At 42.8% G+C, this 22077-nt stretch overlaps 1 protein-coding gene across 1 annotated transcript in view; it reads right to left on the reverse strand.

The window, feature by feature from the left end:
• Nucleotides 1–573: 573 nt before the first annotated feature.
• Nucleotides 574–22077, reverse strand: part of LOC121559196 (NF-X1-type zinc finger protein NFXL1-like) — a gene marked incomplete at its 3' end in the record, with an annotated part of 53343 nt that continues 31839 nt past the window's right edge. The window contains exons 14-17 of the mRNA XM_045219812.1: nucleotides 10061–10220; nucleotides 7686–7774; nucleotides 3657–3754; nucleotides 574–743 (exon numbers count right to left, since the gene is read on the reverse strand). Of these exons, the coding sequence (XP_045075747.1) occupies nucleotides 574–743; nucleotides 3657–3754; nucleotides 7686–7774; nucleotides 10061–10220 (517 nt within the window). The remainder of the gene's footprint in view (nucleotides 744–3656; nucleotides 3755–7685; nucleotides 7775–10060; nucleotides 10221–22077) is intronic.

Below are 22077 nucleotides of genomic sequence, written 5' to 3' on the forward strand. Positions count from 1 at the left end.
GCTCGCAATAGCCCAAGCTAAAGGAAAGTGCTTTTTTCCAGTGTGTGTGTGAGTTATTTTTTTTTATTGTGTTTCTTGTAATCCTCCGCCAGCTGCTGACGGGAGACTCGATGCCGAAAACTTCAGAACTCAAGAGCTCGGATACTTTTGTCAACACCTGCTACCAACTAGCCAGCTAGCTAGCTAGCTAGGTTGCAATGGAGTCCGCTTTACCTGGAATAGCTAACGAACGTTTCCAGCGCTGTAGAAGGCTAGCTAGCTAGGTTGCAATGGAGTCCGCTTTACCTGGAATAGCTAACGAACGTTTCCAGCGCTGTAGAAGGCTAGCTAGCCAGGTTGCAATGGAGTCCGCTTTACCTGGAATAGCTAACGAACGTTTCCAGCGCTGTAGAAGGCTAGCAAGCCAGGTTGCAATGGAGTCCGCTTTACCTGGAATAGCTAACGAACGTTTCCAGCGCTGTAGAAGGCTAGCTAGCTAGGTTGCAATGGAGTCCGCTTTACCTGGAATAGCTAACGAACGTTTCCAGCGCTGTAGAAGGCTAGCTAGCTAGGTTGCAATGGAGTCCGCTTTACCTGGGACTGCCTGCGTCTGGGACTGCCTGCGTCTGGGACTGCCTGCGTCTGGGACTGCCTGCGTCTGGGACTGCCTGCGTCTGGGACTGCCTGCGTCTGGGACTGCCTGCGTCTGGGACTGCCTGGGTCTGGGGCTGCCTGGGTCTGGGGCTGCCTGGGTCTGGGACTGCCTGTGTCTGGGACTGCCTGTGTCTGGGACTGCCTGTGTATGGGACTGCCTGGGTCTGGGACGGCGGTGCTGACTCCAACTACGCTGACTCCAGCAGTGGCTTCGTCATCGAGTTCGGCTCCTTTCCCTCTCTCTGGATCTGACGGGACACTTTAGTACTAACTACCCTGGTAGGTTGACTGATAACCTGAACCAGGTTGACTGATAACCTGAACCAGGTTGACTGATAACCTGAACCAGGTTGACTGATAACCTGAACCAGGTTGCAGGCACTGGTTACAGTTAGAAGCTTTTTCTTGAGTGGGCAGCCTGATGAAAGCCAGTCAATATTTAAAATCACCCAGAAAGTATACCTCTCTGTTGATATCACATACATTATCAAGCATTTAACACATATTATCCAGATACTGACTGTTAGCACTTGGTGGTCTATAGCAGCTTCCCACCAGAATGGGCTTTAGGTGAGGCAGATGAACCTGTAGCCATATCACTTCAACAGTATTTAACATGAGATCCTCTCTAAGGTTCTGAATATAAACAGCAACACCTCCACCGTTGGCATTTCTATATTTTCTGTAAATGTTATAACCTTCTATTGCTACCACTGTATCCTCAAAGGTATTATCTAAGTGAGTTTCAGAGATAGTCAGAATATGAATGTCATCTGTTACTAGCAAATTATTGAATTTCATGAACTTTGTTTCTTAAGCTACAACGTGGGCTATTTTGAGCACTTTTCTTCTGGGATGCTTACTTGTTTTTATTGCTTTACTGGGAAGCTTAGCAGCAGTAGATATTATCATGTTAGTGCAGGGGTAGCTGCACACAGTGGAAGTCCTACTTGGGCACACCACCTCAGTGCTAACAGTATTACTTTGGTTCATAGGCACATGATTACTGCATACAATAGCTGTAGGATCAGCAGAGGCATTCAGGGCAGTTAGAGGAACATAAATTAGGTTACTTACATTGTGTCTACCAACGCCCCTGGTATAATGTACATTTGCTGAAGCATTATGATAACTCAGCGACACAATGGTAGGGATTAGCTGAGCTGGGCTTGGGTCATTGATAAGTCATTGTCTTCACGCAGCCTTATAATGCTGTGAAAGGATCCAGAAACCCAAATGATTTGGGTGGATCCCATCCTCCTTATAAGACGAGCTTTGTTTCCAGAAGGTATCGAAATTGTCAATAAATGTTACACCTACAGAGCTGCAATAGTCTCGTAGCCAGTTATGGAGGGCTAAAAGTCTGCTGGACCATTCAATGCCACGATTTAGGGGGGGCAGAGGGCCAGATATTATGGGGCGTTTGGGGCAGAGGGCCAGATATTATGGGGAGGGCAGAGGGCCAGATATTATGGGGCGTTTGTTGGTGTCAAGTAGAGACCCAATCAGTTCTTTAAAATCCATCTTCTGAGCTGCCCTTCATAATGTCATTGAATCCCACATTAACTATGATTTCCTGATGCTGGTTTAAAATGTTTGGGAGCAGCTTATTGGTGTCCTGTACTCGTGCTCCTGGATACCACAACGTTTTTGCTCCAGGGACTGAGACATTTCTTATAATTGAACTGCCCAATACAACGGCCGGAGAAGGCAATTGAGAAATACCCCCATTCCAATACAACAGACAGAAGACAGAACAGAACAGAACAGAGCATCACAGAGCAGAACAGAGCAGAACAGAGCAGAACAGAGAGCTCTGAAGGTGAACATGAGTTTGCTTTTTGTCTGTGTCCCTACTAAAGAAGGGGGAGTGTGTGTGTGTGTGTGTGTGTAGTGAATACTAAAGCAGTCTAAATGGGATAAATGAGAAGAGTGTATTAGAGATCAGAACAGATAACCTTGAGATAGAGACGGACAGAGGGAGGGAGGGAGGGGGAGAGAGGGATGGGGGGAGGGGGAGAGAGAAACAGAAGAGAAAGAGAAAAACAGGGCCTATGTTTTTATTGTTAATGCTATAAGTTGAGGAGTAACAACATCCTGAACATGTGACATTGATTCTCTCTCTCTCTCTCTCTCTCTCTCTCTCTCTCTCTCTCTCTCTCTCTCTCTCTCTCTCTCTCTCTCTCTCTCTCTCTCTCTCTCTCTCTCTCTCTCTCTCTCTCTCTCTCTCTCTCTCTCTCTCTCTCTCCTCTCTCTCTCTCTCTCTCTCTCTCTCTCTCTCTCTCTCTCTCTCTCTCTCTCTCTCTCTCTCTCTCTCTCTCTCTCTCTCTCTCTCTCTCTCTCTCTCTCTCTCTCTCTCTCTCTCTCTCTCTCTCTCTCTCTCTCTCTCCCTCCTCCCTCCCTCCCCCTCTCCCCCACACTCCCTCCCTCCCCCACACTCCCTCCCTCCCTCCCCCTCCTCCCTCCCTCCCACACTCCCACCCTCTCTCTCTCTCCCTCCCTCCCACACTCCCTCTCCCCCTCTCTCTCCCCCTCCCTCTCTCTCCCATGTTTTCACAAGAACACTCTGTTAATGTTCTTCCTGTTTGTTTTGCTACGCTCCCATTGGTTGAAAGGTCAGAGAGAGAGAAAGCTAGAAAGAGGGATGACATGACATTTAGAAATGAGGAAAGGAGTGAAGGAGGAATGGGAAAAACAAACAAGACTTCTGCTGGTCTGACAACCTTTAGGTTATCACCGGAGAGATGGAGGGAGGGAGGGAGGGAGGGAGACACGGTGAGGGGAGGGAGGGAGGGAGACACGGTGAGGGGAGGGAGACACGGTGAGGGGAGGGAGGGAGACACGGTGAGGGGAGAGGGAGAGATGAGAGAGACACAGTGAGGGGAGAGGGGAGATGGAGAGAGACATTGAGGGGAGAGGGGGAGAGAGAGAGAGAGTGAAGGGAGAGAGAGTGAGAGGCGAGAGAGAGTGAGGGGCGAGAGAGAGAGATGGAGAGAGACAGTGAGGGGAGAGGGAGAGAGACAGTGAGGGGAGAGGGAGAGAGACAGTGAGGGGAGAGGGAGAGAGACAGTGAGAGATGTGGAAAGTAAGTTTCATTACCTCATGCTCTCCAAGACAGGCCCTGCACAGAGAGGAAAAACGAGTTCAGTCTCTCCTCTCAATTCAAATTCAATTTAAGGGCTTTATTGGCATGGGAAACGTGTGTTAACATTGCCAAAGCAAGTGAAAAAGATAATAAACAAAAGTGAAATAACCAATAAATATTAACAGTAAACATTACACTCAGAAGTTCCAAAAGAATAAAGACATTTCAAATGTCATATTATGTATATATACAGTGTTGTAACAATGTGCAAATAGTTAAAGTACAAATGGGAAAATAAATCAACATAAATATGGGTTGTATTTACAGTGGTGTTTGTTCTTCACTGGTTGCCCTTTTCTTGTGGCAACAGGTCACAAATCTTGCTGCTGTGATGGCACACTGTGGTATTTCACCCAGTAGATATGGGAGTTTATCAAAATTGGGTTTGTTTTCTAATTCTTTGTGGATCGCTGTAATCTGAGGGAAATATGTGTCTCTAATATGGTCATACATTTGGCAGGAGGTTAGGAAGTGCAGCTCAGTTTCCACCTCATTTTGTGGGCAGTGTGCACATAGCCTGTCTTCTCTTGAGAGCCAGGTCTGCCTACGGCGGCCTCTCTCAATAGCAAGGCTATGCTCACTGAGTCTGTACATAGTCAAAGCTTTCCTTAAGTTTGGGTCAGTCACAGTGGTCAGGTATTCTGCCACTGTGTACTCTCTGTTTAGGGCCAAATAGCATTCTAGTTTGCTCTGTTTATTGGTTTATTCTTTCCAATGTGTAAAGTAATTCTCTTTTTATTTTCTCATGAATTGGTTGGGTCTAATTGTGTTGCTGTCCTGGGGCTCTGTGGGGTCTGTTTGTGTTTGTGAACAGAGCCCCAGGACCAGCTTGCTTAGGGGACTCTTCTCCAAGTTAATCTCTCTGTAGGTGATGGCTTTGTTATGGAAGGTTTGGGAATCACTTCCTTTTAGGTGGTTGTAGAATTTAACGGCTCTTTTCTGTATTTTGATCATTAGCGGGTATCGGGCCTAATTCTGCTCTGCATGCATTATTTGGTGTTTTACGTTGTACACAGAGGATATTTTAGCAGAATTCTGCATGCAGTGTCTCAATTTGGTGTTTGTCCCATTTTGTGAATTATTGGTTGGTGAGCGGACCCCAGACCTCACAACCATAAAGGGCAACCTCGTTCTATAACTGATTCAAGTATTTTTAGCCAGATCCTAATTGGTATGTGTCAGATTTTATGTTCCTTTTGATGGCATAGAAGGCCCTTCTTTGCCTTGTCTCTCAGATCGTTCACAGCTTTGTGGAAGTTACCTGTGGCACTGATGTTTAGGCCGAGGTATGTATAGTTTTTGTGTGCTCTAGGGCAACGGTGTCTAGATGGAATTTGTATTTGTGGTCCTGGCAACTGGACCTTTTTTGGAACACCATTATTTTTGTCTTACTGAGATTTACTGTCAGGGCCCAGGTCTGACAGAATCTGTGCAGAAGATCTAGGTGCTGCTGTAGGCCCTCCTTGGTTGGGGACAGAAGCACCAAATCATCAGTGTTACGGATACAGGTATCCTGTGTCTTTTTCGTCTCCTTCTGTCCTGTATGTTCCTGATTGGTGGTCGTTGGGGTGTCTGCTGATTGCTGAGGTGGACCAATCAGTGGACATTCCTCTGCATTGCACCACCTGTTTCTGGTTTTTCAATCACACATCCCATTGTTTAAAAGCCAGTCAGTTGTGTTTGTAGAGAGAGACTATTTTCCGTATGTGAGTATGGATACTGTGGTGTCCTGTGTTTTGTGTACTCACTCATTTGCTGGTTACTCTGTTTGGTAACTTTGTTGTGTGTTTCTGGGAAAAGGGGAATTTAAGCAAGTTGCCCTTGGGCATACATTACCCGTAGGAAGAAAACTGTCTAAAAACACTAGTTAGACCTGAGCAGACCACCCACTGTAATATTTGTATGATTAGCAGTAGCTTAGCGGTTCTTGAGGCAGGCAAGATCAGTTTAGGGGTGTTTTACACTATTGTTTCATTTCTTGGGTCCTGCTCAGCCCTTTTCCCAAACCTTTACCGTGTGTTCAGCAATAAACCTTTTATGTTTTGACGGTTTATGGTTGTCGTATAGTTTTTGTTCTCACTGTTCCATGTCACGCTTCTAATTTGCATGAATTATGTTACGGGTCCCACCCTAGACGTTTAAAGCCACGGGGTTCGTAACAATCAGCAAACAGAAGACATTTGACTTCAGATTCTAGCAGGGTGAGGCCGGGTGCTGCAGACTGTTCTAGTGCCCTCGCCAATTCATTGATATATATGTTGAAGAGGTTGAGGCTTAAACTGCATCCCTGTCTCACCCCACGACCCTGTGGAAAGAAATGTGTGTTTTTTGCCAATTTTTACCACACACTTGTTGTTTGTGTACATGGATTTTACAATGTCGTATGTTTTTCCCCCAACACCACTTTCCATCAATTTGTATAGCAGACCCTCATGCCAAATTGAGTCAAAAGCTTTTTTGAAATCAACAAAGCATGAGAAGACTTTGCCTTTGTTTTGGTTTGTTTGTTTGTCAGTTAGGGTGAATACGTGGTCTGTCGTACGGTAATTTGGTAAAAAGCCAATTTGACATTTGCTCAGTACATTGTTTTCACTGAGGAAATGTATAAGTCTGCTGTTAATGATAATGCAGAGGATTTTCCCAATATTGCTGTTGATGCATATCCCACGGTAGTTATTGCGGTCAAATTTTTCTCCACTTTTGTGGATTGGGGTGATCAGTCCTTGGTTCCAAATATCGGGGAAGATGCCAGAGCTAAGGATGATGTTAAAGAGTTTAAGTATAGCTAATTGAAATTTGTGGTCTGTATATTTTATCATTTCATTTAGGATACCATCAACACCACAGGCCTTTTTGGGTTGGAGGGTTTGTATTTTGTTCTGTAGTTCATTCAATGTAATTGGAGAATCCAGTGGGTTCTGGTAGTCTTTAATAGTTGATTCTAAGATTTGTATTTGATCATGTATATGTTTTTGCTGTTTGTTCTTTGTTATAGGGCCAAAAAGATAGAAGTGGTTTACCCATACATCTCCGTTTTGGATAGATAACTTTTCGTGTTGTTTGTTTAGTGTTTTCCAATTTTCCCAGAAGTGGTTAGAGTCTATGGATTCTTCAATTACATTGAGCTGATTTCTGACATGCTGTTCCTTCTTTTCCATAGTGTATTTCTGTATTGTTTTAGTGATTCACCATAGTGAAGGCTCAGGTTTTCTGGGTCTCTATGTTTTTGGTTAGATAGGTTTCTCAATTTCTTTTAGGTTTTTGCATTCTTTATCAAACCATTTGTCATGGTTGTTAATTTTCTTCGGTTTTCTGTTAGAGGTTTTTAGATTTGATAGGGAAGCTGATGTCAAATATACTGTTTAGGTTTTCTACTGCCAAATTTACACCTTCATTATTATTTTGTCCAGGAAGTTGTCTAAAGGGGATTGAATTTGTTGTTGCCTAATTGTTTTTTGGTAGGTTTCGACACTACTTTCCTTCCAGCTATAGCATTTCTTAATATTATTCAGTTCCTTTGGCTTTGATGCCTCAAGATTGAGTATTGCTCTGTTCAAGTAGACTGTGATTTTCTCTCTCTCTCTCTCTGCAGTGACGCAGTCTAGGATCATACCCACACCAGCGTGACCCCCCGCACGTGGCACAGTGACACACAGATCAGTGTGTTGCCAATGAAAGAATGGTGTGTTTTGGAGCTACACCACCCCACAACACACACACCACACCAGTTACTAGTTGAGTGTTTGCTTTCACATCAACTAACTTGGCTGCCTACTGCAGTGGTCTGGACACCACATGGTAGAAACAGTTAGCTTTGTTATGGTGTGTGTGTGTCTGTGAGTGTGTGTCTGTGACTGTGTGTGTGTGTGTGTGTGTGTGTGTGTGTGTGTGTGTGTGTGTGACATACGTGGGTATAGGGACCACACAGGGTGGGCAGGGGAGAGCTTTACGGACAAACGCTGGTTCTGACGACTGCTCCCATGGACCTGCTAGGACCTGCAAAACAACACACAGGGAGGGATGTAGGAGTCTAGTATAAACATTCTGAATCAGCCCTTATAGAACTAAATGATATAGTCACAACACTAAGGCTGTGCCCTAACACAACTAGCACCCTATTATATATAGAGCACTATTTTAGAAAATATGGTGCCATTTGGGATGTTACATAAATAATCAAAAATAACCACAAAGCCAGCCAAACACAATGACTGACGAACTAGACTGACGAACTAGACTGACGAACTAGACTGACGAACTAGACTGACGAACTAGACTGACGAACTAGACTGATGAACTAGACTGACGAACTAGACTGACGAACTAGACTGATGAACTAGACTGATGAACTAGACTGACGAACTAGACTGACAAACTAGACTGATGAACTAGACTGATGAACTAGACTGACGAACTAGACTGACAAACTAGACTGATGAACTAGACTGACGAACTAGACTGACAAACTAGACTGACAAACTAGACTGACGAACTAGACTGACGAACTAGACTGACAAACTAGACTGACAAACTAGACTGACAAACTAGACTGACGAACTAGACTGACGAACTAGACTGATGAACTAGACTGACGAACTAGACTGACAAACTAGACTGACAAACTAGACTGACAAACTAGACTGACGAACTAGACTGACGAACTAGACTGACGAACTAGACTGACGAACTAGACTGACGAACTAGACTGACGAACTAGACTGACGAACTAGACTGACGAACTAGACTGACGAACTAGACTGACGAACTAGAACTGATCGAACTAGACTGAGAACTAGACCGGACGAACTAGACTGACAAACTAGACTGACAAACTAGACTGACGAACTAGACTGACGAACTAGACTGACAAACTAGACTGACGAACTAGACTGATGAACTAGACTGATGAACTAGACTGATGAACTAGACTGACGAACTAGACTGATGAACTAGACTGATGAACTAGACTGATGAACTAGACTGATGAACTAGACTGACAAACTAGACTGACGAACTAGACTGACGAACTAGACTGACGAACTAGACTGACGAACTAGACTGACGAACTAGACTGACAAACTAGACTGATGAACTAGACTGACGAACTAGACTGACAAACTAGACTGATGAACTAGACTGACGAACTAGACTGACGAACTAGACTGACGAACTAGACTGACGAACTAGACTGACGAACTAGACTGACGAACTAGACTGACGAACTAGACTGACGAACTAGACTGACGAACTAGACTGAGCAAACTAGACTGATGAACTAGACTGACGAACTAGACTGGCGAACTAGACTGACGAACTAGACTGATGAACTAGACTGACGAACTAGACTGACAAACTAGACTGACAAACTAGACTGACAAACTAGACTGACGAACTAGACTGACGAACTAGACTGACGAACTAGACTGACGAACTAGACTGACAAACTAGACTGATGAACTAGACTGACGAACTAGACTGACAAACTAGACTGATGAACTAGACTGACGAACTAGACTGACGAACTAGACTGATGAACTAGACTGACGAACTAGACTGATGAACTAGACTGACAAACTAGACTGACGAACTAGACTGACTAACTAGGGACCGACTAACTAGACTGACGAACTAGACTGGCGAACTAGACTGACAAACTAGACTGACAAACTAGACTGATGAACTAGACTGACCGAACTAGACTGACAAACTAGACTGACAAACTAGACTGACTGAACTAGACTGACGAACTAGACTGACGAACTAGACTGACGAACTAGACTGACGAACTAGACTGACCGAACTAGGACTGACGAACTAGACTCGACGAACTAGACTGACGAACTAGACTGACAAACTAGACTGACAAACTAGACTGACGAACTAGACTGACGAACTAGACTGACAAACTAGACTGACGAACTAGACTGATGAACTAGACTGATGAACTAGACTGATGAACTAGACTGATGAACTAGACTGATGAACTAGACTGATGAACTAGACTGATGAACTAGACTGATGAACTAGACTGATGAACTAGACTGATGAACTAGACTGATGAACTAGACTGATGAACTAGAGAGAGAGAGATCAGGGAAACAGGCCAATATGACTCAGATCTGTATCTGGTATTTTTTTATCTCTGCTATAGCATCTATGAATAACATATGGCTGACTAGCAGTCTCCTGACAGATCTCACAACGCTCATATGATACAGCAGAGTTGATGACCTGCAATCTGGAACGCTACCAATCTGAAACTGTCCTGGCAGCAAGACTCACCCTGTCGCTGGTCTTCACCATAACTTGGTCATGGCAGGGTTGGGGACAGAGGTGTTGGCATCGTGGCAGAGTCAGCAGACAGGCCTGGTGACAGGGAGGGCAGGGACCAGGATGGCAGCGATGGGTCTCTCTGCTGGGGTGGTGGCAGGATGGGGGAGACCTGGGAGGGGGGAGGGATGATAATATCTCAAAACAAATACAACAATGGAAATCACAACCAATATATCACAAAGTGTGTAGTGTGTGTATATATATATATATACACACAAAGTACCAGTCAAAAGTTTGGACACACTTTCTCATTCAAGGGTTTTTCTTTATTTTTACTATTTTCTACACTGTAGAATAAAAGTGAAGACATCAAAACTATGAAATAACACATATGGAATCATGTAGTAACCAAAAAAGTGTTAAATCAAAATGTGGCACCCTTTGCCTTGATGACAGCTTTGCAAGGTCTCGGCCGCCCGGCCAAACTGAGCAATTGGGGGAGAAGGGCCTTGGTCAGGGAGGTGACCAAGAACCCAATGGTCACTGACAGAGCACCAGAGTTTCTCTGTGGAGAACCTTCCAGAAGGACAACCATCTCTGCAGCACTCCACCAATCAGGCCTTTATGGTAGAGTGGCCAGACGGAAGCCACTCCTCAGTAAAAGGCACATGACAGCCCACTTGGAGTTTGCCAAAAGGCACCTAAAGGACTCTCAGACCATGAGAAACAAGATTCTCTGGTCTGACAAAACCAAGATTGAACTCTTTGGCCTGAATGCCAAGCGTCACGTCTGGAGGAAACCTGGCACTATCCCTACGGTGAAGCATGGTGGTGGCAGCATCATGCTGTGGGGATGTTTTTCAGCGGCAGGGACTGGGAGACTAGTCAGGACCGAGGGAAAGATGAATGGAGCAAAGTACAGAGAGATTCTTGATGAAAACCTGCTCCAGAGTGCTCAGGACCTCAGACTGGGGTGAAGGTTCACCTTCCAACAGGACAACGACCCTAAGCACACAGCCAAGACAACGCAGGAGTGGCTTTGGGACAAGTCTCTGAATGTCCTTGAGTGGCCCAGCCAGAGCCTGGACTTGAACCAGATCGAACATCTCTGTAGAGACATGAAAATAGCTGTGCAGCGACGCTCCCCATCCAACCTGACAAAGCTTGAGAGGATCTGCAGAGAGGAGTGAGAGAAACTCACCAAATTCAGGTGTGCCAAGCTTGTAGCATCATACCCAAGAAGACTCGAGGCTGTAATCGCTGCCAAAGGTCCTTCAACAAAGTACTGAGTAAAGGGATCTGAATACTAATGTAATATTTAAAAGTTTTTTACATTTGCAAAAAATTTTAAAAACCTGTTTTTGCTTAGTCATTATGGGGTACTGTAGCCTTGTCACAGCCAGGACAGCAGTCGGGGAAATTGCGTACATAATGGTATCATCCGCATATAGATTACATTTTAAAAATGTAACAGATTGACGAATAGCATTTATATAAATAGTGAAAAGAACAAGTCTTAGTATCAACCCCTGCCGAACACCTTTATGTACAGAACCAGTCAAAAGTTTGGACACACCTACTCATTCAAGGGTTTTTCTTTATTTTTTTACTATTTTCTACGTTGTAGAATAATAGCGAAGACATCAAAACTATGAAATAAAACATACGGAATCATGTAGTAATCAAAAAAGTTTTAAACAAATCAAAATATATTTTATATATTCTTCAAAGTAGCCACCCTTTCCCTTGACAGCTTGGCATTCTCTCAAGCTTCACCTGGAATGCTTTTCCAACAGTCTTGAAGGAGTTCCCACATATGCTGAGCACTTGTTGGCTGCTTTTCCTTCACTTTGCGGTCCGACTCATCCCAAACCATCTCAATTGGGTTGAGGTCGGGGGATTGTAGAGGCCAGGTCATCTGATGCAGCACTCCATCACTCTCCTTGTTCAAATAGCCCTTAAACAGCCTGGAGGTGTGTTGGGTCATTGTCCTGTTGAAAAACAAATGATAGTCCCACTAAGCCCAAACCAGATGGGATGGCTTATCGCTGCAGAATGCTGTGGTAGCCATGCTGGTTAAGTGTGCCTTGAATTCTAAATAAATCACTGACAGTGTCACAAGCAAAGCACCCCGACACCATCACACCTCCTCCTCCATGCTTCACGGTGGGAAATACACATGCGGAGATCATCCGTTCACCTACTCTGCGTCTCACAAAGACACGGCGGTTGGAACAAAAAAACTCACATTTGGACTCATCAGACCAAAGGACAGATTTCCACCGGTCTAATGTCCATTGCTCGTGTTTCTTGGCCCAAGCAAGTCTCTTCTTCTTATTGGTGTCCTTTAGTAGTGGTTTCTTTGCACAAATTCAACCATGAAGGCCTGATTCACACAGTCCCCTCTGAACAGTTGATGTTGAGATGTGTCTGTTACTTGAACTCTGTTAAGCATTTATTTGGGCTGCAATCTGAGGAGCAGTTAACTAATGAACTTATCCTCTGCAGCAGAGGTAACTCTGGGTCTTCCATTCCTGTGGCGGTCCTCATGAGAGCCAGTTTCATCATAGTGCTTGATGGTTTTTGCGACTGCACTTGGAAGAAACGTTCAAAGTTCTTGAAATGTTCCGTATTGACTGACCTTCATGTCTTAAAGCAATGATGGACTGTCATTTCTCTTTGCTTATTTGAGCTGTTCTTGCCATAATATGGACTTGGTCTTTTACCAAATAAGGCCATCTTCTGTATACCACCCCTACCTTGTCACAACACAACTGATTGGCTCAAACGCATTAAGAAGGAAAGAAATTCCACAAATTAACTTTTAACAAGGCACACCTGTAAATTGAAATGCATTCCAGTTGACTACCTCATGAAGCTGGTTGAGAGAATGCCAAGAGTGTGCAAAGTTGTCATCAAGGCAAAGGGTGGCTACATTGAAGAATCTCAAATATAACATATTTTTTACACTTTTTTTGGTTACTACATGATTCCATATGTGTTTTTTCATAGTTGTGATGTCTTCACTATTATTCTACAATGTAGAAAATAGTAAAAATAAAGAAAAACCCTGGAATGAGTAGGCGTGTCCAAACTTTTGACTGGTACTGTATCTAAACTCAGCAAAAAAAGAAATGTCCTCTCACTGTCAACTGCGTTTATTTTCAGCAAACTTAACATGTGTAAATATTTGTATGAACATAAGATTCAACAACCAACACATAAACTGAACAAGTTCCACAGACATGTGACTAACAGAAATTAAATAATGTGTCCCTGAACAAAGGCGGGGGGTCAAAACCAAAAGTAACAGTCAGTATCTGATGTGGCCACCAGCTGCATTAAGTACTGCAGTGCATCTCCTCCTCATGGACTGCACCAGATTTGCCAGTTCTTGCTGTGAGATGTTACCCCACTCTTCCACCAAGGCACCTGCAAGTTCCCGGACATTTCTGGGGGGAATGTCCCTAGCCCTCACCCTCCGATCCAACAGGTCCCAGCCGTGCTCAATGGGATTGAGATCCGGGCTCTTTGCTGGCCATGGCAGAACACTGACATTCCTGTCTTGCAGGAAATCACGCACAGAATGAGCAGTATGGCTGGTGGCATTGTCATGCTGGAGGGTCATGTCAGGATGAGCCTGCAGGAGGGTACCACATGAGGGAGGAGGATGTCTTCCCTGTAACGCACAGCGTTGAGATTGCCTGCAATGACAACAAGCTCAGTCCGATGATGCTGTGACACACCGCCCCAGACCATGACGGACCCTCCACCTCCAAATCGATCCCGCTCCAGAGTACAGGCCTCGGTGTAACGCTCATTCATTCGACGATAAACGCGAATCCGACCATCACCCCTGGTGAGACAAAAACACGACTCGTCAGTGAAGAGCACTTTTTGCCGGTCCTGTCTGGTTCAGCGACGGTGGGTTTGTTGCCGGTGATGTCTGGTGAGGACCTGCCTTACAACAGGCCTACAACAGGCCTACCCTCAGTCCAGCCTCTCTCAGCCTATTGCGGACAGTCTGATCACTGATGGAGGGATTGTGCGTTCCTGGTGTAACTCGGGCAGTTGTCGTTGCCATCCTGTACCTGTCCCGCAGGTGTGATGTTTGGATGTACCGATCCTGTGCAGGTGTTGTTACAAATAGTCTGCCACTGCGAGGACGATCAGCTGTCCGTCCTGTCTCCCTGTAGCGCTGTCTTAGGTGTCTCACAGTACGGACATTGCAATTTATTGCCCTGGCCACATCTGCAGTCCTCATGCCTCCTTGCAGCATGCCTAAGGCACGTTCACGCAGATGAGCAGGGACCCTGGGCATCTTTCTTTTGGTGTTTTTCAGTCAGTAGAAAGGCCTCTTTAGTGTCCTAAGTTTTCATAACTGTGACCTTAATTGCCTACCGTCTGTAAGCTGTTAGTGTCTTAACGACCGTTCCACAGGTGCATGTTCATTAATTGTTTATGGTTCATTGAACAAGCATGGGAAACAGTGTTTAAACCCTTTACAATGAAGATCTGTGAAGTGATTTGGATTTTTATGAATTCTCTTTGAAAGACAGGGTCCTGAAAAGGGGACGTTTCTTTTTTTGCTGAGTTTATGTTTGTTTGTTTGTTTGTTTGTTTGTTTGTTTGTATGTAGTGTGACGACCCTCCCACTCTGTCCATCGAATTCTCTCTCTTTGCTCTTGTTTTTCCTTAATAGGATGTCGGTGGGCGGAGCCTGGAGGGTCCTCTGGGCTCGGGTGTGTCCCGGGGATAAATACACCTTTCCCCCATACATTGAGGAGACTCTCCACGCAGACACACTGTTGTTTTTGGTTTGGGGCATTTTGTGTTCATTTATTTTGGCACCTCTCCAAATATTTCCCTTGTTGGCTAGGACCATCATCCCTGACAATGGCTAGGACCATCATCCCTGACAATGGCTAGGACCATCATCCCTGACAATGGCTAGGACCATCATCCCTGACAATGGCTAGGACCATCATCCCTGACAATGGCTAGGACCATCATCCCTGACAATGGCTAGGACCATCATCCCTGACAATGGCTAGGACCATCATCCCTGACAATGGCTAATTTGTTGGCAAATCATCCCTGACATCATCCCTGGTTTGTTGTCGTCTTCTCTTACTCCATGTCTCGCTTATTTGTGGTTTGTTGATAGTCGCGTAGATTAATAATGTTACCATTCAGAATAACTGGGGCTCCCACGCATCTACTCACTTCCACTACTGACTACACACACCATTGTTACTTGGATATAGTTTATTTAATAAATATGTTTGTCATTTCTTTATCTCTGTGTTGTCTCCCTCTTTGTTACGGGCTATGAGCCGGCTCGTAACAGTATGTATGTATGTATGTATGTATGTATGTATGTATGTAAAGTGTGTGTATGTATGTGCAGAGCATTCAGATTATTCATACCCCTTCCCATTTTCCCCATTTTGTTACGTTACAGCCTTATTCTAAAATTGATTAAATTAAAACATTTTCCTTATGTAAATGTAATATTTCATTTTTGTAAATCATTTTTGGTACGTGTTTTTGCTTTGACATTATGGGGTGTAGATTGATGAGAATAAAAGAATAACAATCATCTAATCCATTTTAGAATAAGGCTGTAACGTAACAAAACATGCACACGTTGTAATCTAAATTCTAAATCTTACCTAGCGAATTTGAAACTGTCCTAATCTTAACTGACGAATTTGAAACTGTCCTAATCTTAACTGACGAATTTGAAACTGTCCTTTGTGAGGCGCAGTCGGGAACTAGTGCTGTATGATGGCGAATGGTCAGGTCGATAAACCAGAATTGGATCCTTCATAATCGTTTAAATCTCCAGTTCAGGATCATTTTGGCTTCATAGATTCAAACGGATAAAGGTTAACAGCATGTAGCCACTGCTCAACGAGAATAGCCTATGTAAAGTGGCGCGTGTAGCTTGTTAAAAGTTAAATGAGAAGGATATGCTACAATGACCAAGAGCCAACAGGTAGGTTTCTACTTAATAATCTGAAAGGAGGTGTTGTTATTTGTAACTGTAGGACAGGGAGAAAGCGCATGCATCCTCAATTAGCCTGAGCTAGCCAGCTAGCTAATTTAGCTAACTAGCTACAGCGGCTTCTCTGGGTTTGATGCAGTCAAGACCGGTTCTACGTAATCATACTGATGGTATATAACCTAGCTATGAAAAGCTGGAACAGGAATGGGCAACTGGTAGCTCGCGGTTTTTGAAGGCCCTCGGATTAAACCGTTTTCATGGTCGATTTACCGGCCAGGGGGCCCCATGGTGGATTTCCCGGCCAGGGGGCCCCACGGTGGATTTCCCGGCCAGGGGGCCCCACGGTGGATTTACCGGCCAGGGGGCCCCACGGTGGATTTCCCGGCCAGGGGGCCCCACGGTGGATGTACCGGCCAGGGGGCCCCATGGTGGATTTCCCGGCCAGGGGGCCCCATGGTGGATTTCCCGGCCAGGGGGCCCCATGGTGGATTTCCCGGCCAGGGGGCCCCATGGTGGATGTACCGGCCAGGGGGCCCCATGGTGGATTTACCGGCCAGGGGGCCCCATGGTGGATTTACCGGCCAGGGGGCCCCATGGTGGATTTACCGGCCAGGGGGCCCCATGGTGGATTTACCGGCCAGGGGGCCCCATGGTGGATTTACCGGCCAGGGGGCCCCATGGTGGATTTACCGGCCAGGGGGCCCCATTTGGTTTTGTTGGTCTCATATTAATAACTGCAAACATTTCTCTCCACCCTATGGCAAAATGTATAGAATTGCAGGAAATTAGCTGTAAAACAGGAAATGTTCCTGTCCACCGCATGGACAAATTATTATAATTACAAGAAATTAACTAAAACTTAAAATATTTCTCTCCGCTGCCAAGAGGGAGGGGGGCACTAAAATGTTTGGCTCTTTGCAGTGTGTGTGTGTGTGTGTGGTATGGATGTGGGTATGCAGAGGAGAAACTGCGGCCCCTCATGATGAGTTAAGGCTTTTTGTGGACCCCACCCCACCAAAGTTGTCCATCCCTTAGCTAGAAGTTAGTTTACTAGCGTGAGTCGGCTTGGTATGGTTGGTTTCTGTCTCTCTCTCCCGCCCCGTGTCACTCGCTCACAGTACACACACCGCTAGGACCCTCACCCGCCTGCTTGAGCGTCTCTCCTCACGATGTATCAGCTCTGGTTAATAAAGTAGCTGAATCAGGTTAATAAAGTAGCTGTATCAGGTCTGGTAATAAAGTAGCTGTATCAGGTTAATAAAGTAGATGCATCAGGTTAATAAAGTAGCTACATCAGGTTAATAAAGTAGCTACATCAGGTTAATAAAGTAGCTGCATCAGGTTAATAAAGTAGCTGCATCAGGTTAATAAAGTAGCTGCATCAGGTTAACAAAGTAGCTGTATCAGGTTAACAAAGTAGCTGTATCAGGTTAACAAAGTAGCTGTATCTGGTTAATAAAGTAGCTGTATCAGGTTAACAAAGTCGCTGTATCATGTTAACAAAGTAGCTGTATCATGTTAATAAAGTAGCTGTATCAGGTCTGGTTAATAAAGTAGCTGTATCAGGTCTGGTTAATAAAGTAGCTGTATCAGGTCTGGTTAATAAAGTAGCTGTATCAGGTCTGGTTAATAAAGTAGCTGTATCAGGTCTGGTTAATAAAGTAGCTGTATCAGGTTAATAAAGTAGCTGTATCAGGTTAACAAAGTAGCTGTATCAGGTTAACAAAGTAGCTGTATCAGGTCTTGTTAATAAAGTAGCTGTATCAGGTTAATAAAGTAGCTGTATCAGGTCTGGTTAATAAAGTAGCTGTATCAGGTTAATAAAGTAGCTGTATCAGGTTAATAAAGTAGCTGTATCAGGTTAATAAAGTAGCTGTATCAGGTTAATAAAGTAGCTGTATCAGGTTAACAAAGTAGCTGTATCAGGTTAACAACGTAGCTGTATCAGGTTAACAAAGTAGCTGTATCAGGTTAACAAAGTAGCTGTATCTGGTTAATAAAGTAGCTGTATCAGGTTAACAAAGTAGCTGTATCAGGTTAACAAAGTAGCTGTATCAGGTTAACAAAGTAGACTGTATCAGGTTAATAAAGTAGCTGTATCAGGTTAATAAAGTAGCTGTATCAGGTTAATAAAGTAGCTGTATCAGGTTAATAAAGTAGCTATATTAGGTCTGGTTAATAAAGTAGCTGTATCAGGTTAATAAAGTAGCTGTATCAGGTTAATAAAGTAGCTGTATCAGGTTAATAAAGTAGCTGTATCAGGTTAATAAAGTAGCTATATCAGGTTAATAAAGTAGCTGTATCAGGTTAATAAAGTAGCCGTATCAGGTTAATAAAGTAGCCGTATCAGGTTAATAAAGTAGCTGTATCTGGTTAATAAAGTAGCTGTATCAGGTTAATAAAGTAGCTGTATCAGGTTAACAAAGTAGCTGTATCAGGTTAACAAAGTAGCTGTATCAGGTTAACAAAGTAGCTGTATCAGGTTAACAAAGTAGCTGTATCAGGTTAATAAAGTAGCTGTATCAGGTTAATAAAGTAGCTGTATCAGGTTAATAAAGTAGCTGTATCAGGTTAACAAAGTAGCTGTATCAGGTTAACAGAGTAGCTGTATCAGGTTAACAAAGTAGCTGTATCAGGTTAACAAAGTAGCTGTATCAGGTTAACAAAGTAGCTGTATCAGGTTAACAAAGTAGCTGTATCAGGTTAACAAAGTAGCTGTATCAGGTTAACAAAGTAGCTGTATCAGGTTAACAAAGTAGCTGTATCAGGTTAATAAAGTAGCTGTATCAGGTTAATAAAGTAGCTGTACCAGGTTAATAAAGTAGCTGTATCTGGTTAATAAAGTAGCTGTATCAGGTTAATAAAGTAGCTGTATCAGGTTAATAAAGTAGCTGTATCAGGTTAATAAAGTAGCTGTATCAGGTTAACAAAGTAGCTGTATCAGGTTAACAAAGTAGCTGTATCAGGTTAATAAAGTAGCTGTATCAGGTTAATAAAGTAGCTGTATCAGGTTAATAAAGTAGCTGTATCAGGTTAACAAAGTAGCTGTATCAGGTTAACAAAGTAGCTGTATCAGGTTAACAAAGTAGCTGTATCAGGTTAACAAAGTAGCTGTATCAGGTTAACAAAGTAGCTGTATCAGGTTAACAAAGTAGCTGTATCAGGTTAATAAAGTAGCTGTATCAGGTTAATAAAGTAGCTGTATCTGGTTAATAAAGTAGCTGTATAGGGTGAACGCACCAATTTGTGAGTCGCTCTGGCTAAGAGCGTCTGCTAAATGACGTTAATGTGCCCTTGAGCAAGGCACTTAACCCTAATTGCTCCTGTAAGTCGCTCTGGATAAGAGCGTCTGCTAAATGACTAAAATGTAAAAAATGTAAAAAATGTAAATAAAGTAGCTGTATCAGGTCTGGTTAATAAAGTAGCTGTATCAGGTTAATAAAGTAGATGCATCAGGTTAATAAAGTAGCTGCATCAGGTTAATAAAGTAGCTGCATCAGGTTAATAAAGTAGCTGCATCAGGTTAATAAAGTAGCTGCATCAGGTTAATAAAGTAGCTGCATCAGGTTAATAAAGTAGCTGTATCAGGTTAACAAAGTAGCTGTATCAGGTTAACAAAGTAGCTGTATCATGTTAATAAAGTAGCTGTATCAGGTCTGGTTAATAAAGTAGCTGTATCAGGTCTGGTTAATAAAGTAGCTGTATCAGGTCTGGTTAATAAAGTAGCTGTATAAGGTCTGGTTAATAAAGTAGCTGTATCAGGTTAATAAAGTAGCTGTATCAGGTTAATAAAGTAGCTGTATCAGGTTAACAAAGTAGCTGTATCAGGTCTTGTTAATAAAGTAGCTGTATCAGGTTAATAAAGTAGCTGTATCAGGTCTGGTTAATAAAGTAGCTGTATCAGGTTAATAAAGTAGCTGTATCAGGTTAATAAAGTAGCTGTATCAGGTTAATAAAGTAGCTGTATCAGGTTAATAAAGTAGCTGTATCAGGTTAATAAAGTAGCTGTATCAGGTTAATAAAGTAGCTGTATCAGGTTAACAACGTAGCTGTATCAGGTTAACAACGTAGCTGTATCAGGTTAACAAAGTAGCTGTATCAGGTTAACAAAGTAGCTGTATCTGGTTAATAAGGTAGCTGTATCTGGTTAATAAAGTAGCTGTATCAGGTTAACAAAGTAGCTGTATCAGGTTAACAAAGTAGCTGTATCAGGTTAATAAAGTAGCTGTATCAGGTCTGGTTAATAAAGTAGCTGTATCAGGTTAATAAAGTAGCTGTATCAGGTTAATAAAGTAGCTATATTAGGTCTGGTTAATAAAGTAGCTGTATCAGGTTAATAAAGTAGCTGTATCAGGTTAATAAAGTAGATGTATCAGGTTAATAAAGTAGCTGTATCAGGTTAATAAAGTAGCTGTATCAGGTTAATAAAGTAGCTGTATCAGGTTAACAAAGTAGCTGTATCAGGTTAACAAAGTAGCTGTATCAGGTTAACAAAGTAGCTGAATCAGGTTAATAAAGTAGCTGTATCAGGTTAATAAAGTAGCTGTATCAGGTTAACAAAGTAGCTGTATCAGGTTAACAGAGTAGCTGTATCAGGTTAACAGAGTAGCTGTATCAGGTTAACAAAGTAGCTGTATCAGGTTAACAAAGTAGCTGTATCAGGTTAACAAAGTAGCTGTATCAGGTTAACAAAGTAGCTGTATCAGGTTAACAAAGTAGCTGTATCAGGTTAATAAAGTAGCTGTATCAGGTTAATAAAGTAGCTGTACCAGGTTAATAAAGTAGCTGTATCTGGTTAATAAAGTAGCTGTATCAGGTTAATAAAGTAGCTGTATCAGGTTAATAAAGTAGCTGTATCAGGTTAATAAAGTAGCTGTATCAGGTTAATAAAGTAGCTGTATCAGGTTAACAAAGTAGCTGTATCAGGTTAACAAAGTAGCTGTATCAGGTTAATAAAGTAGCTGTATCAGGTTAATAAAGTAGCTGTATCAGGTTAATAAAGTAGCTGTATCAGGTTAACAAAGTAGCTGTATCAGGTTAACAAAGTAGCTGTATCAGGTTAACAAAGTAGCTGTATCAGGTTAACAAAGTAGCTGTATCAGGTTAACAAAGTAGCTGTATCAGGTTAATAAAGTAGCTGTATCAGGTTAATAAAGTAGCTGTATCTGGTTAATAAAGTAGCTGTATCAGGTTAATAAAGTAGCTGTATCAGGTCTGGTTAATAAAGTAGCTGTATCAGGTTAATAAAGTAGCTGTATCAGGTTAATAAAGTAGCTGTATCAGGTTAACAAAGTAGCTGTATCAGGTTAACAAAGTAGCTGTATCAGGTTAATAAAGTAGCTGTATCAGGTTAATAAATTAGCTGTATCAGGTTAATAAATTAGCTGTATCAGGTTAATAAAGTAGCTGTATCAGGTTAACAAAGTAGCTGTATCAGGTTAACAAAGTAGCTGTATCTGGTTAACAGAGTAGCTGTATCAGGTTAATAAAGTAGCTGTATCAGGTTAATAAAGTAGCTGTATCAGGTTAACAAAGTAGCTGTATCAGGTTAATAAAGTAGCTGTATCAGGTTAATAAAGTAGCTGTATCAGGTTAATAAAGTAGCTGTATCAGGTTAATAAAGTAGCTGTATCAGGTTAATAAAGTATCTGTATCAGGTTAATAAAGTAGCTGTATCAGGTCTGGTTAATAAAGTAGCTGTATCAGGTTAATAAAGTAGCTGTATCAGGTCTGGTTAATAAAGTATCTGTATCAGGTCTGGTTAATAAAGTAGCTGTATCAGGTTAACAAAGTAGCTGTATCAGGTTAATAAAGTAGCTGTATCAGCTCTGGTTAATAAAGTAGCTGCATCAGGTCTGGTTAATAAAGTAGCTGTATCAGGTCTGGTTAATAAAGTAGCTTACGAATTGACTTTTCTGCTGCTTCCCTCACTCGGACCGGAACTGGTCTAGTTGTCCTCGGGTCCGTTCGGAACGGGTGTCTATAGTTAAACATTTATTAACGCATATTGGTTCCG

This window comes from Coregonus clupeaformis, unplaced genomic scaffold (genome assembly GCF_020615455.1).
Source record: "Coregonus clupeaformis isolate EN_2021a unplaced genomic scaffold, ASM2061545v1 scaf2768, whole genome shotgun sequence".
Classification (NCBI taxonomy): Eukaryota; Metazoa; Chordata; class Actinopteri; order Salmoniformes; family Salmonidae; genus Coregonus; species Coregonus clupeaformis.